We start from the raw sequence: 14680 nt of genomic DNA on the forward strand, positions 1-14680 counted from the left end.
ATCTATTCCCGATACAGTTATTTGAGTCATAATTTGACCGATATTCGATACTCGCATCGCAGCCCTAGTGATGACTTGTGGACTGTAATGTTACAGGACAAGGCAAACAAACCCATAAAGAATTGAACTGTCCCCTTGACACGGTGACCACGGTGACGTCACAAATTCTGAACTATGAAGAGCGTTGGACTTTGGCAAATCAACTTTAGTCATCAATGTCATTTCGTTAGCGAATATTGAATAATAGATTTGGTGGTAGCTTTGGGATGAGTCCTACGACTTTAATGCTTTTAAAAACCAATCTTAAAACCGCAGAGTAAACAGGAAATAAAACACGTTTCATGTTATCGCCGCCCGGTCACGGGTACGTCGCTTGCGTCACGCCGGACGGACCAATCGCAGGCCGCCGTGGAGCCAGCGGGCGGCGCCGTCGTAAGACAGGCAACATGGCGGCTCTCCGGAGAGCGGACGGACTGTGGGAATTGAGCCGTTTTTAAAGCAGCGAGCGGCGACGTTCCGCGGGGTAACATGCGGCGGGGTTAGCCGGACGGAGTCCCGCCGCCGCCGCCTTTTAAACGATGTTCGCAGAGGTGAGTGAGCCACCCGTAACCCCCCGAGTTTCTCCCCGGTCGGTGGCGGCGCTTCGGCTAACGGCGCTAACAGCGCGCCCCGCAGGTAAACAGCGGGCCACGCCGGGCCGCCAGGTTAGCTCGCTTCGGAGGTGGGCCAGCTGTTCCTGCTTCGGGTGAGAAGTTGGCAGACGTGGAGCCCGCGTCCGGAGCGGCTTGGCTCCGCGATGTTTAATTTAGTAGCGGCCGCAGTCTCCACCGGAGTCCGGTTCACCCTGATACCGCGGCCCGGAGATGGCCGCACAACTTTCGCCCCCAGATGTGGTGACCCCGAGGGGCCACCTGTTGGCCGGTGCTTCATGGAGCCCCTGACCCCGGGCCTAATGCCGCACTGTTGCGTTGGCAAAGCTCATTAGCGCGTCTTAACCAAGGCTTAGGAACAGCCGGTTCCTCCTGAAGACCTTCTACAGTCCTCTGGTGCAGAGTCCCTGTCACTCGACATTTTCCATCGTCCCACTGTCCATCTTCTGTTTCGCCTGGAATGCTTTGTGTGTGTGTATGTGGCATCGTTTAGAACCCTTTAACGTGGGCGATCAGGTGAAACAAGCATTGGAATAATGGCCTGGGCCGCAGGCAGGTGAGGTCTGGATTACGCGGTCACCTGCTCCAACCGTAAATAGCTGCCATCGGCTGCAGGGTCACGGCCAATCGCCGGTCAAACCATGAGCCATGTGACACTGTAGGGGTCATTGTAGGTTGTGTGCTGAATCTGTCATTAAAAAAAAAAAAATCCAAATGGTATTACAGGCCATAGTCACATGACTGTGGTGATAAGCGACTCGGCGCTTTTAACCCCAATGTTCCCAACCTGGGAATCTGTTGGTGGAAGAGAGAAATCTGGATGTGAGTCAGTTGCCGTGGCTGCCCAGTTTCCCTTCCCACCCGCCCCCAGGGTCAAGCTGCTGACTCTGCGTTTCAGCGGAACCCGCAGAACCCTTCACAAAAATGAAGCTCCGCCCCCGGACCAAGTTAAGCCCTGCCCACCTGTTTGTTTGTGTATGTGTGTGTGTGGGGGGGGTTGTCTTGGACAAGTTCTAACATGACACAACACACCCTGTTTCCACCAACACACACACACACACACACACACAGAGTAGATATGTTGCTGACATTGTGTCTGTCTGTGTTTCTGATTGCTTCTGCGGCTGACCTCTTGCAGTGGAATCTTCCTGAACGGTTTCGACACCGTGTCGCGGGTGTGAGTCACCCCCTCCGAACCGGTTTGGCGGTTTTACTGGCGGCTGTGGTGAAAATGTCACCGACCTGACATTTATACACACCTTAGTAAAGTATTTAACAGCACGGCAGAGGTCGGTCTGTTTATGTAAGAATGTGAAACGCGACGCCGCTACGCCGTTGGCTGGATGCTTTTTTTTACTTTTTTTTTTCCTCCTCCTCCGTGTAGTCAGTAGCAGGTCCAGCTCACCAGCCTGCATGTCCAGTGCGGCTGTCGTCCGCACCGCATGCATCCTCTCGGACAATTACAGGAAGTGCCTGGATGGGGCTATGCAGTGCCACGCCCACCTGGCAGCCACACACACTCCTCCATCAGTGTATCACTATTCTATGGTTCAGAACAATGTTCTTCTCATTCTTCCATTCTTCCTTTCGGGTCAAGGAGAGAGAGTGTGTTTGTGCATTCTTTTATTTGGTGGGAGGAATTTGATTTTTTTTTTTTTTTTTTTTTGTCGTCTTTCAGGCCAGTCTGTCCATCTGGGGATGGGGGGGTCTTGGAGTCATCCTCTTCCTCATCACGTTTGGACCCTTTGCAGTCTTTTATCTAGCATTTTATATCTTCTGCTTTTTTGGCGGGTAAGTGACGAGAAGGTGGAGCTATCGCTCATACCTTTTTAAAGTGACTGTTCAGAATGCACTTTTTAAAGTGAATTAATCACCAAAAAAAATTAATCTGTTGGCACAGCGGCTTCGCCGTCACACTTTTATTTGGAAAGACGAACTCTGAGAAGCACCTGGAGAGGTGTGAGCAGTCCTACCTGCCATCAACGCAGGCCGGACTCGGAAAGGTGGGTTCCCTCGTCACACTTGCTCACGAGGGGCATGTACAGAAGTTGAGTGGATTAAAAATGTTTTTTTAAGGCGCTGGACGAGATGAAGCTGGAGGTGAAGGCCATAAAGATTGACCGTCGGCTGACTGGATCCAGCTTTATCGATGAGCCGCTGCAACAGGTCTGGATAAACCTTTTTTTTTTCTTTCTTTCTTTCTTTTTCTTTCTTCTTCCCCCCCTCTTTCTCTCGGGTCCTCTTAACGTAACACATTTCTGGGCATGATCTCTGACCTTGCGGACCTGGTGACTGTGTCCTACACTCAAATACACACCAGCAGTCACATGCTTTCAAATATAATCGGTGGCGAATGTGCAGTTGTGTATGGCCATATGTTACCCAGAATGCCCGGTTTAAGTAAAGAAGGGCTTTGTGTGTTCATACACACACATAATAAGAGCCCTTGTTGCCCAAACAAACACACACAGTCTTGCAGGCTACAACTTTTATCTCATGTGATTCCACGAGTGACAATCTGTAACACAGTCACTGAACAATGTGATCAGTGAACAGGCCGCATTTCAAGAAAATGTAGAAGTTTATCCTGAAGACAGGACATACTGCATCAATCAAGGTCAACTCAATCAGCTTGTTGCCCTCCTGCTCATAAATGGGTGTCTGTTTGTGTGAACAGGTGATCCAGTTTGCGCTGAGGGACTATATTCAGTACTGGTACTACACCCTGAGCGAGGACGAGTCCTTCCTGCTGGAGATACGTAAGACGTTGCAGAACGCCCTCGTCCAGTTCTGCACGCGGTATGGACAACATTTCTGGTGGTGCTGGTCGTGTCACCTCGACCTTTAAGCAATGGGACCATCATTTTGTGTGTTTTCTCCTCTTGCAGCTCTAAGGAGGTAGACTGGCAACCCTACTTCACCACCAGGATGGTGGATGATTTTGCAACGCATCTCCGTGTCTTCAGGAAGGCACAGGAGAGGCTGAGTGAGAGAGACGAGAAACAGCGTAAGGAGCTACACACACACACACACACACACACACACACACACACACACACACACACACAGATGGTCCAGTGATGATGGTGATAATTGTGTGGCTGGCCTGCAGGTGAGGCTCCTGAGGAGTTGGTCGACTCGTTCTTTGAGACCGAGGTGGAGATGGAGCGGAACATCTGCAGAGATGTGGTCTGTTCCTCACAGAGAGATGAAGAAGGTCTGTTGCCTCCGCTCTTCTTTCTCATCTTAAACCCTGGCTCGTCTTAAAGAAACACTGAAAACGCTGAAACGTGCCACATGCCTTAAAAACCACAAGCTTGCTTTACCAGCCCTTCACCAGTGAAGGGGAGCTGGAAAGGTCCTCGTAAGGTAGATCCAGCAGAACAGTCAAGGTTTTGATGAATGGTTCTTCTTTCTTTCAGGCTTTCTAAGAGATCTGTGTGAAGTTCTGCTGTACCTACTGCTACCTCCAGGAGATTTCCACAACAAGAGCATGAGATACTTCCTTCGAGTGAGTCCATGGTGACACCAATGCCACGTTGAACTGCATTTTTAGACATTCGAGTTCTGGTTCATTCTCATGGAAACACTTCTGTCCTACAGGAGATCCTGGCCAGAGGAGTTCTGCTGCCCTTCATTAATCAGCTGAGCGACCCAGACTACATAAACCAGTTTGTCATCTGGATGGTACGTAATGACTGTCTGTGCTTCTGGCCAATGGCAACTGAAATTAACTGTGTGTTTGTGGGGCAGATCCGGGATTCCAGCTGTAATTACGAGGCCTTCATGACCATCCTGAAGCTGACTGACAAACCTGCTGAGCTGGAGGCAGTCAAAGATAAAGTGCTGGAAGAGCTTCAATACCTGCGCTCTCTCGACACTGCTGGAGACGGTACACACACACACACACACACACACACACACACACACATATTTGCGTGTGTGTACACACTGCAGACCTTAGGGTAACTCCGCCCCTTTTCTTTCCTTAAAATTAAATATCAGACATTAATGTGATAAAGAATCAGATCAACAGTCTGCTGTTTGTGAAGAAGGTCTGTGAGACTCGGATACAAAGGCTGCACTCAGGGAAGGTGAGGACATGAACACGCCGCACCTTCTTTTCTTTTCTTCTTTTTACCTTTTATTACGCCTATCTGTTCTGTAGCTGAGATGTGGGCGTGGCTGTCCCGCAGGAAGTGGACGCGCTGAAGTTGGCGGCGAGTTTCGGGAAGCTGTGCATCATCCCACTGGAGCACATCCTGGTGCATAACATCGCGCTGCAGTTCTTCATGGGTGAGGAGGAACGGTCCAGTGTCGTTTGCAAACAATTCAGTCAAAAGAATGAATCTTTAAAGGGAGCAAACTGAACTAAGTAAATTCCTGAAGTGATTTGTTCATTTGTAAGTTAATTTCAGCTATCATTATATTTACATTTACAGTATTTATCAGACGCCCTTATCCAGAGCGACTTACAATCAGTAGTTACAGGGACAGTCCCCCCCTGGAGACACTCAGGGTTAAGTGTCTTGCTCAGGGACACAATGGTAGTAAGTGGGATTTGACCCTGGGTCTTCTGGTTCATAGGCGAGTGTGTTACCCACCACCTATCAACACCTGAATGAACGAATCACTATGTGAAAAACACTCTCCTGAATCATTTTTCTCTGAAGGCGACAGTTGTTTTCCACTGTTGTAACATTTATTTTCCATATAAGCAAACTTAAAACATTCGTCTGGAAGTAATGAGAAGAGACTTACTTTCACCAGCTGTAACAGGCAATAGGCAGGAGCAGAGGGCGAGAGGGGTGTGTACCTCAGGGGGAAAAAAAAAAAAAAAAAAATTATCGCAACAACTCATGTACAGTATGTCACTGCATGTGACTAGTTGTGTATAAAACCTTGAGTTGCTGAAAATTTGCAATTGAATAGTGCAAGTTCAGTGTGAATCCTTCACTGAATGTCTTGTGGGGAAAACGTGTAGTGAATGTGAATTGATTTTTTTGGGACTCAGTATATCTAAAAGAACTGCCATGCCCATCACGTGGTTGGATGTTTCTCCCTCGTGTCCCCCAGACTACATGCAGCAAGTCGGAGGTCAGGCTGACCTCTTCTTCTGGCTGACTGTGGAAGGCTACCGCGTGACTGCACAGCAGCAGCTGGAGGTGATGAGGAGCTGGCAGAAAGATGGCAGGAAGCAGAGCAGCCAGACCAAAGGGCTGTTGAAGGCGGCGGCGCTGGGCGTCTATGAGCAGTACCTCTCGGACAAGGTTAATTCTCTTGATTCCTCCCACCTCTGTGCTCTTCATGGCTCCATAGCATGTGGGTCATGTTCAGAATAAACGGGCAGAGACAAGAAGAAACTTCTTCCTAGTTATATGTTTGTTGGAGAGGAGGCACTAACTGAATCTGTCGATACGTCACACACCCAGGTGGAACCCAACATGCATCTCCACAAAACGTATTTAATAAAAAAAGGGAGAAAAGGTAGTGAGTCAGAGAGGGACCCCCTTTCAGGGTAGAGTATGGGTGCAATATGTATTAGAGCAGATGTTAGAAGGTACTGGACAGTGCAGAGTAGGTTCCAACCAGTCCAGTGTCATAGTCCATTACATATGGAAAATGGAAATGGTGTATTGGATGTGCGTGCTTTTAGTCTATGTATGTTTTTGTGGTCAGCTGTTGTAGAGGCTCAGTGCTCTCAAGGTCTCCTCGATGGGGTTGGAGAACAGAGCTGAGAACAGAGCATCCCAGAACAGAGCTGGCCCTCAGCCTCTTTCTGTCCCCAGCAGAGATGCTACCTCCCCAATAGACCACACCATAAAAGATGGCTGAGGCCTCCACAGTCATTAAAGGTCTTCAAGAAGGGCCCTTCACCCCAAAAGACCTGAGCCTCTGCAGCCGGTACAGCCTGCTCTGCCCTTTTCTTTAGAGGGCATAAGAGTTGTGAGGTCCACTGCAGTTTATTGTTCGGATGAACACCAAGGTGTACCTGTAGCTCTCCACAGATGTTCTGTGGTTGTAGTGGAGGATGTTTGTGCCTGTGGAAGTCTACCACCAGCTCCTTGTTCTTTCCAGTGATTTGGAGGTAGTTCTGCTGGTCAGTACTCTGTACTCCTTGTCGTCCCCATTTGTGATTAGGCAAACTATTGCAGATTCATCAGAGAACTTCTGTAGGAAACAGTTGGTCGAGTTGTTAGTGAAGTCTGCAGTGTAGATGGTGAAGAGAAACAGTGCCAGAACCGTTCCCTGTTGGGCTCCCATACTGCATACCACCCTGTCTGACACACAAGCCTGAGTCCTCACATACTGTGGTTGGTTGGTGGGTGAGGTAGTCCAGGATCAATGTTCTGAGGTGATTTTTCACTCCTGTGTGCTCCAGCTTGTCCCTCGGGATTGTGGGAAGGATGGAGTTGAAGGCACTGGAGAAATCAAAGAACATGATTCTCACAGTGCTCCCAGCGGTCTCTAGGTGAGCGAGGGAACGATATAGGAGGTGAATGGCTGCATCATTCACTCCAGTGCTAGGCTGGTAGGCAAACTGAAGTGGGTCCAGTTACAAGATCATGCTGGTCTGTCTCAGCAGCATCTCAATGGCAGGAACCGGTCTGTTCCAAAGCAGGGGATTCTCCTTACCAATAAAAACCCGTCTTGTGAACGTAGCACAGTAGTCTGTTAACAAGTCACTCCAGTCCATGTTGAGTTTTGTTTGTTAATAACAGAATTTTATAGTCTGTCATTTTACAGGTACCCGATGCAGTGAGGACCGAATCGGTGTAATGTGTTCAGTTTACTTAGAGATGCCAGGCTTCCAATAGTAGAGCGTTACAGATGTCTATTCTTAACATTACAAATGCATGTATCTAATTTTTCTGCATTATGTGTAGTAAGTGTCCATCTTACCTTCTGAAATATTACAGAGGTGAAAGTAAGCACTCATACAAATATTGCTGCCATATACGCGGTTGTGCGTATGGTGGTTGGAGTCTCATCAATATTGACTGAGAAGTCAGATTTCTACTGTCAGCTTTAGGACCAGGTAACAATATTTCAGTCTTCATGGAATTTGAAGACAATGCTGTTCATCTCCTCCTTTTCACCTCAGTGTCCCTCCATGCTCTATCCCCTACTCGTAATACCCCCTGTACACAAAGGGGATTTTTGCTGTAGACATCTCAGGACCATGCCCACTGCCAGCGCCTAATTATCAGAGCTTTGTTTCAAGCGTTTTTTTTTTTTTTGTATAGGGTAAAATACAGCTTACAGACTTTGCTTATTTCTCAGGCGTCTCCCAGAGTTCAAGTAGACGAGGCATCAGTGACCCGACTGGCGGAAATGCTCAACAGTGAAGATCCTACACCGGATATATTTGATGACATCCAGAGAAAGGTGTGTGTCAGGGTATCTGTTGTTCATTAAAAAGTCTTAAGTTGAATTTTCCCACAATGAACGTGTTCTGAGAGTGGGTGTTCTCCAATATATAAACAATTATTTTGATATTATAACAACAATATTTATTTCTTATATAGCCCAAAATTACATACAGTATGTCTCAATGGGTTTTGACAGGCCCTACAGTTGACACCCCATCACACTTGACCCTTCTGCACCCAAGGAAAACCTCCACACAAAAAAAAACTTGAGGAGAGAGGAAAAAAAAAAAGAAAGGAAGGAACATTGGGAAGGAGTGATACAGAGAGGGACCCCCTTCCAGGGTAGAGTGAGCCTGCAAATGGTGTCAGTGCAGGGCTGGTGATTTATTTGTCCAACAAGAGAGAAAGGCCTAGCTTTGTAGCGGTGGGAAGAGTATTACTGAGGTATTACTGTATCAGGAATCGCCTAGTGAGGAGGGAAAAGTATGTTCCTACATTTATTTTTTTAAATTAAATGAAACAAGCCTTCAATCTGTCAGTAATCCACTGGTCACGGTGCGCTGTGCTCTTCCAGGTTCACTTGGAAATGACTCACAAATAAGAAGCTGAAAATATCGCAGTTGTCCCTCAATGTCTTTCTGCAGTATAGGTAATATGAGTCTAAATCCAGTTTAATCCAATCGTGTGTGTGTGTATGTGTGTGTCTGTGTGTGTGTGTAGGTGTATGAGATGATGCTGAGGGACGAGCGTTTCTACCCCTCATTTAAGCAGCACCCCCTGTACGTGCGGATGCTTGCGGAGTTGGACATGCTGAAAGAGCCGAGCTTTCGGGGGTCTGATGATGGTGATGTTGGTAAGAGGATGGGTTTTTGTTTGTTTGTCAGGTTTCATTATTTCTTTATGGTTTTAGTAAAGGGTGCAGATAAAAGGTAAAGGTAACTTTGTGCCTTTTTGGAGGTAAGTGACAATCCAATTTGTGCAGGAGCAGCTTTTAGGTCATAACATAAAAGCATACTATGAAAAGTACATATTATACCCAGCACTTCTCTCACTGTTCTCTCCACTTACCATCACCCAGAGTCCTTCAACGGTTCCCCGACTGGCAGTATAAATCTGGTATGTTTTTTTTATTTCAGATGATACGCAGATGTTACATCCTGCACAAAACATGGCTTAAAAGTTTTCTGCCCAGACTCAATTGTTTTAAGTAGTTTAGAGAATCCAGATAAATGTGCCAGGTGGAATAAAGATTTCCTGATAAACAGGACATTTAAAAAGGCCAATATTTGATTACATTCCAGCAGAGAAATATTACAATTTTTTTTTATTTTTATTTTTTTTATATCTGTATATTTATGACTGAATTGTGCTGCATTTTACAGTCACTGGATGACTTGTCCTGTGCAACTACTGACGAGTTCCTGCAGCTCCATGCCTTCATCTCAGACACTGGTATGTTCCACAGATGCATTGTGGTACAATGCAAACTGTGCGTGTGTGTGTTTATTTTCCCCTGCCGGCATCACTCTGTTCATTGCTGCACTTCAGTTTTCTTGTTTAACTCCATCTCTCCATCGTCTTTGTTTTGTTTTTTTGTTTTTTTCTTCCTTTCATTTCTCTCCTGCTGTTCTCTCCCCGCTTTTGGTCACCATAATTGCGTTCCCCCCACCTCCTTGTGTCTTCACTCGCTCTGCTGTCTGTCCATCTGTCCGTTGGTCCGCCCCTCTCTCCTCCTCCTCTCTGCCGCTCTCCAGTAGCTGATGCTTCTCTAAACAACCTTCCTGTGGCAGGCGTGTGTAACGACCACGGGAAGACCTACGCGCTCTACGCCATCACCGTGCACCGCAAGAACACAGACGGCAGCGAGGACACCTGGAAGACCTACCGTCGCTATAGCGACTTCCACGATTTCCACATGCGCCTCACGGAACAGGTGCTTTACACAGATCTGTAGTGGAGCTTGAATCAAAATCCAGGCCAGGTGTTTCAGCTCTGCCTGACCGCTCATGTTTGGTTATGGACTCTGATTGGTTGTACTTCATTTAAAAACATACTATTCCATTACAAAGTCAAATTTTTGCAGTCATATAAGCAGGGGCTAATGTTGCAATATTGATTAGATTATATTTATTATGCATAAGTAATGTCTAGTGTAATATTGTAAATCTTGACCTTTGGGTTGGGTTCAGGCTCAATTTCTATCATTTTATTTTGGTTCAGCTTGCACAGTAAATGATTGGTCAGGAATACCTTTCCTTGCTGTATGATTCGCTTCTTGTAATTATGTTTTAAACCCGCTTGTTTCCCCGCATATTTCCTTTCCCTCTTAGTCTGGCTGTTGTAGCACGAAGGAAGCCGGGCTTTTAAAAAGCTGTATGGGTCTGACTCGGGCAGAATTCTGAGCCAGACAGGATTTCAGATCTAGTCTACGGTCAGAGATGACGATTCATGTCATTCAGCAAACCAAACGTGGAGAACAGACACAGTAACTGGTAAATAAGGTAATAATATTTTCACGTTATTCGTAACGTATTTCTAACTCTTTGAGGTGCAGTTTGAGAACCTCGCCTCAATCCTCAAGCTGCCTGGGAAGAAGACGTTCAATAACATGGACCGAGACTTTTTGGAGAAGAGGAAAAAGGACCTCAACGCCTACCTGCAGGTAATGCTAGAATCAAGCCTAGGGCTTCGCACAAGGGCTGAATCAACGCATCAAGAATACTTTTTTTCGTCAATTAACCTTTTTGACGTGACCAAGACGTAAATGCTGGTCATGTGACGATAACTGGGTGGTAGCCTAGTGGGTAACACTCTCGCCTATGAACCAGAAGTCCCAGGTTCAAATCCCACTTACTACCAATATGTCCCTGAGCAAGACACTTAACCCTAAGTTGCTCCAGGGGGACTGTCCCTGTAAATACTGATTGTAAGTCGCTCTGATTGTAAGTCGCTCTGATAAGGGTGTCTGATAAATGCTGAAAATGATAATAATAACGAAATATATCATGTAATATTGTAGACAAATAAAAACAAGATTAAATGTGGTTTACAAGATAACAACTAGACAAAAATTTCAGTGACAAACGTTTAATGTTCAGAATTTTAGTCGACTTAAACTTGACTAGACTAAAATGTTTATGGTCCTGATTAAGACTAATAAAGGGCTAATTAGGGCTTTTTCATTCAGATATCTAAACTAGTATATATAAACTGCTATTTTAGTCAATTCAAGTGAAAATCAAGAATTGAATCGAATTGATTTGGAAATATGAATCTTTTGATTAATCGACGTGGCACACACACACAAAAAAATCACTAGATTAATCGTATTCTCCACAGCTGCTGCTGAATCCAGAGATGCTGAAAGCCTGTCCCGCCCTCACCCAGTACATCTACGACTTCCTGGAAAACAAGGCCTACAGCAAGGGCAAGGGAGACTTCGCCCGGAAGGTAAGAAACCGCTGTGCTGCCACACCATGCTGCCTGCTGCTCTGTTGCATTGCTTCACTCTGGAATTTTCCCAAATGAAACGGAGAATCCAAAGTAATTAACTTTTTAATCACTGCATAATGAAGGCAAAATGTACTGAGAAGTGCATCAGTGCTGCATGCCATGAAAAAGGCTCGGTTCTTGTCAGCCGTAACCAGTCAGGTGAGCTGACTTGGCCTGGACTTGTGCGTTTGCTCCCCTAACGCTGATGATCCTGCTTTGCTGGCCCTGCACTCCTGATTTTAAGGAACTCTCGGAGCTCGTGTGTTCTGGTTCTTGGCCGGGTTTCCCTGCTCTGTGACGCGCAGACTCCAGTAAAGTTCCCGTTCTGGGTTCTCTCTGCTCAGATGGACACGTTCGTCAACCCGTTGCGGAGCTCGATGCGAAACGTGTCCAATGCCGTAAAGTCGCTACCCGACAGCCTGGCCGAGGGGATGACCAAAGTGTCTGACAACATGGGCCGCATGTCGGAGCGCCTGGGCCAGGACATCAAGCAGTCCATCTTCAAGGTACCCACGTGCACGTCAGTGCCGCGGAACTCCAATCTCGCCCTGCTTGCGTGTTTCGTCCTGTGGCTTGCGGTTGCATGGTTCTTGATGTGAATGACCGTATTCCCGCCCACCCTGCGCACAGTTCCCATGACGCTAACGGTTTCTGTGCCCCTCGCCTCTCCTCTCCAGGTGCCACCGCTGATCCCGAAGTCCGACATCGATCCTGAGCACTGCCGGGTGTCTGCCCAGCTGGACGACAACGTGAGTACAGCCTAGACGCGTAAAATTCGGTTCCCTCAGTCCAAGGTCCCGGCTCCCATCTCAGCAACCATATCCTGCACAGGTCCAGAATTTTAACACCCCATATTCTCATCTTCCAAAGGTTTTTATTGATTGACCAGTTGAATAGTCTTACAGTTTTTGTCATGTGGTCATATTATGAATTTTCTGTGTTTTCTTTGGTCTGTGATTTTCGAATTGCTCTATACTTATGTCTGCATCAGACTGAAGCGACAGTCAAATTGTCTCCTTCATGCCTGATTGCATGAAGAGTGATGCTGATTTGAACTTTGACCTCCATAGGTCGATGACAACATTCCTCTGCGGGTGATGCTGCTGTTGATGGACGAGGTGTTCGATCTAAAGGAGCGAAATCAATGGCTCAGGAGAAACATCAAAAACCTTCTGCAGCAGCTGATCAGGGCCACATATGGAGACACGATCAATAGGTACACACGCATGCACACTCACACACTCACACAGGCACACACTCACCTGTGTCTACGTTTTTGACCTTAGGAAAATTGTTGATCACGTGGATTTCATGACGTCGCCGGAGCAGGTGGCCGACTATGTGAAGAGATTCAGGTAAGGTCCTTTGCACCGAAACTCGGCCTTCTGTTATGCCATTACTCACTCTGGCATATCATTTCTGTTTCTGTGACTCCACCCCTCCAATACAACAGGGATTCCTTTTGGCCCAACGGGATCCTTGCCGAAACTGCGCCCCGCAGAGACAAAAGTGTCCGCATGCGAACCCGAGTGGCAGCGAAAACAAGTCTACTGGGGATCATGCCAGGTAACGCACGCACACACTTTACAACACCCAGGTGGTTTTTGTGTGTGTGTGTGTGTGTGTGTGTGTAATTGTGTGTATCCGCCCGCAGACGAACTGAAGCACATCATCGGTGCGGACACTACGCGGAAAGGCATCCTGCGTGTGTTCGAGATGTTCCAGCACCAGCAGATGAACCGGCGGCTGGTGTATGTCTTCCTGGAAGGGTTCCTGGAGACTATGTTCCCGCACTACCGCTTCCCTGAGCTCTTTGTCAAGCTGCACTCGCGCTCGCCTCGGACGCGGCGCTACGCACAGAAGCTCAAGGCCTCGATGAAGAGGTGACGGTCACACGGCAAACGTGGTGGCCAGAGCTCAGAATGCGTGCCGACGCCCGAACTTGGCCACGCCCTTCAGTGATCACACCAATGAGGGGCGCCGAGCACATGCAACGGGGGCACGGGTGCGAGTGTGTATGTGTGTGTTCACGTGCACTTGATGGCGTATGGAAGTGGGCGTGGCGTCGCCGTCTCTGGGGAACATGCTCATTTTGGCCATTCAGACACGGCCCCCTAGTCTGGCCCGGCGCCATCGTATTCAGAAGCACTGTAACTGGCTGTAGCAAACCACACCCGTGTTGTCATAGCGACACGGTTGTTTGTTCATTTGACACTCAATCACTCATGTCTCTACTGCTATGGTCAGCGACTGACTGACCACGTTGCCGCCATCTTTTTTTTGGGGTGTGGGTGATATATCTGAAATCGATTTTAAAAAAAAAAATATTTTTTTTTTTGGTGCAAAATTCAAACTCCACCCATCACTCTACTTATAGTTGTTCAATTTTAACAACTGGAGCGAGGGGAGGAGCTGACATCAAGCCTAATCAAGCTGTCCAGTGTTCCCACGGCAACCTTCTACATTTTAACTGTGCGGCAAATTTTTTTTTTCATTTCAAGCAGATTTTGAGGGGGAGGGGCAACTTGGACGAACCTCATTTATTTACCAAACATTAGATTTTAACCAAATTAATTTTGTTTTAACTGTGACTCATTCTGTGGAGCATTTGGATTGGATGGAAGTGCATCACTGGCCACACCTTTCACCCCACCCTTGTTGCTCTGTGGAGGACCTGGGGGTGTCAGTGTGCATGGTCACGTGGTCACATCCAAAAGATGATGAAGGGTGTGTTACACCTCCAGATGAATGTAAAGTGTGTGTGTGTGTGTGTGTGTGTGTGTGTGTGTGTGTGTGTGTGTGTGTGTGTGTGTGTGTGTGTGTGTATGAGTGCATTTTATGGAGTAGGGGAAGGAAAGAGTGTTCCTTTTTTTTTTTTTTTTTTTTTTTTTTTTTTTTCAAATAAAAAATATTACCCAATGAAATGTGTAGCGCCCAAACACAAACTGCTTTTTAAGAAATAGAAAAAAGTAATCTAACGCGTGATTTAGAGCCTTAACTCGGAATGCAGAGAGATGCTTGGCTTCCTCACTTCAGACAAAACCGCGGCCCAGCGAATCCGGACTGCGCGACCCTTTGGTGCAATCTCTTCTTCTGATGCATGTGTGTGTTCCAGTAATTGTGTGTTGGAAGATACTGCGCTCACAACTACATACATTCCGTTCA

The 14680-nt window shown here is 47.0% G+C and overlaps 1 protein-coding gene across 6 annotated transcripts; it reads left to right on the forward strand.

Annotated features, from left to right (window-relative positions):
• Positions 1-414: 414 nt before the first annotated feature.
• Positions 415-14372, forward strand: snx13 (sorting nexin 13). Of its 6 annotated transcripts, none has more exons than XM_028963306.1 (26): positions 415-590; positions 2329-2441; positions 2551-2653; positions 2727-2816; positions 3328-3449; positions 3539-3657; positions 3763-3867; positions 4073-4161; positions 4254-4337; positions 4404-4542; positions 4656-4744; positions 4847-4946; positions 5727-5920; positions 7935-8039; positions 8744-8876; positions 9102-9139; positions 9406-9475; positions 9778-9956; positions 10572-10685; positions 11363-11473; positions 11860-12021; positions 12193-12264; positions 12586-12731; positions 12802-12870; positions 12969-13081; positions 13170-14372. In XM_028963306.1, exons 1-26 carry the CDS (start codon positions 579-581, stop codon positions 13400-13402), a joined length of 2904 nt encoding a protein of 967 aa, XP_028819139.1. In that variant the 5' UTR covers positions 415-578; the 3' UTR covers positions 13403-14372. The 6 variants fall into 6 exon arrangements, with proteins under 6 accessions (XP_028819139.1, XP_028819141.1, XP_028819140.1 ...); XM_028963308.1 differs by having other exon boundaries at positions 10578-10685; XM_028963307.1 differs by having other exon boundaries at positions 9781-9956.
• Positions 14373-14680: the final 308 nt, after the last annotated feature.

Source organism: Denticeps clupeoides, chromosome 20 (genome assembly GCF_900700375.1).
Source record: "Denticeps clupeoides chromosome 20, fDenClu1.1, whole genome shotgun sequence".
In the NCBI taxonomy this organism is placed as follows: domain Eukaryota; kingdom Metazoa; phylum Chordata; class Actinopteri; order Clupeiformes; family Denticipitidae; genus Denticeps; species Denticeps clupeoides.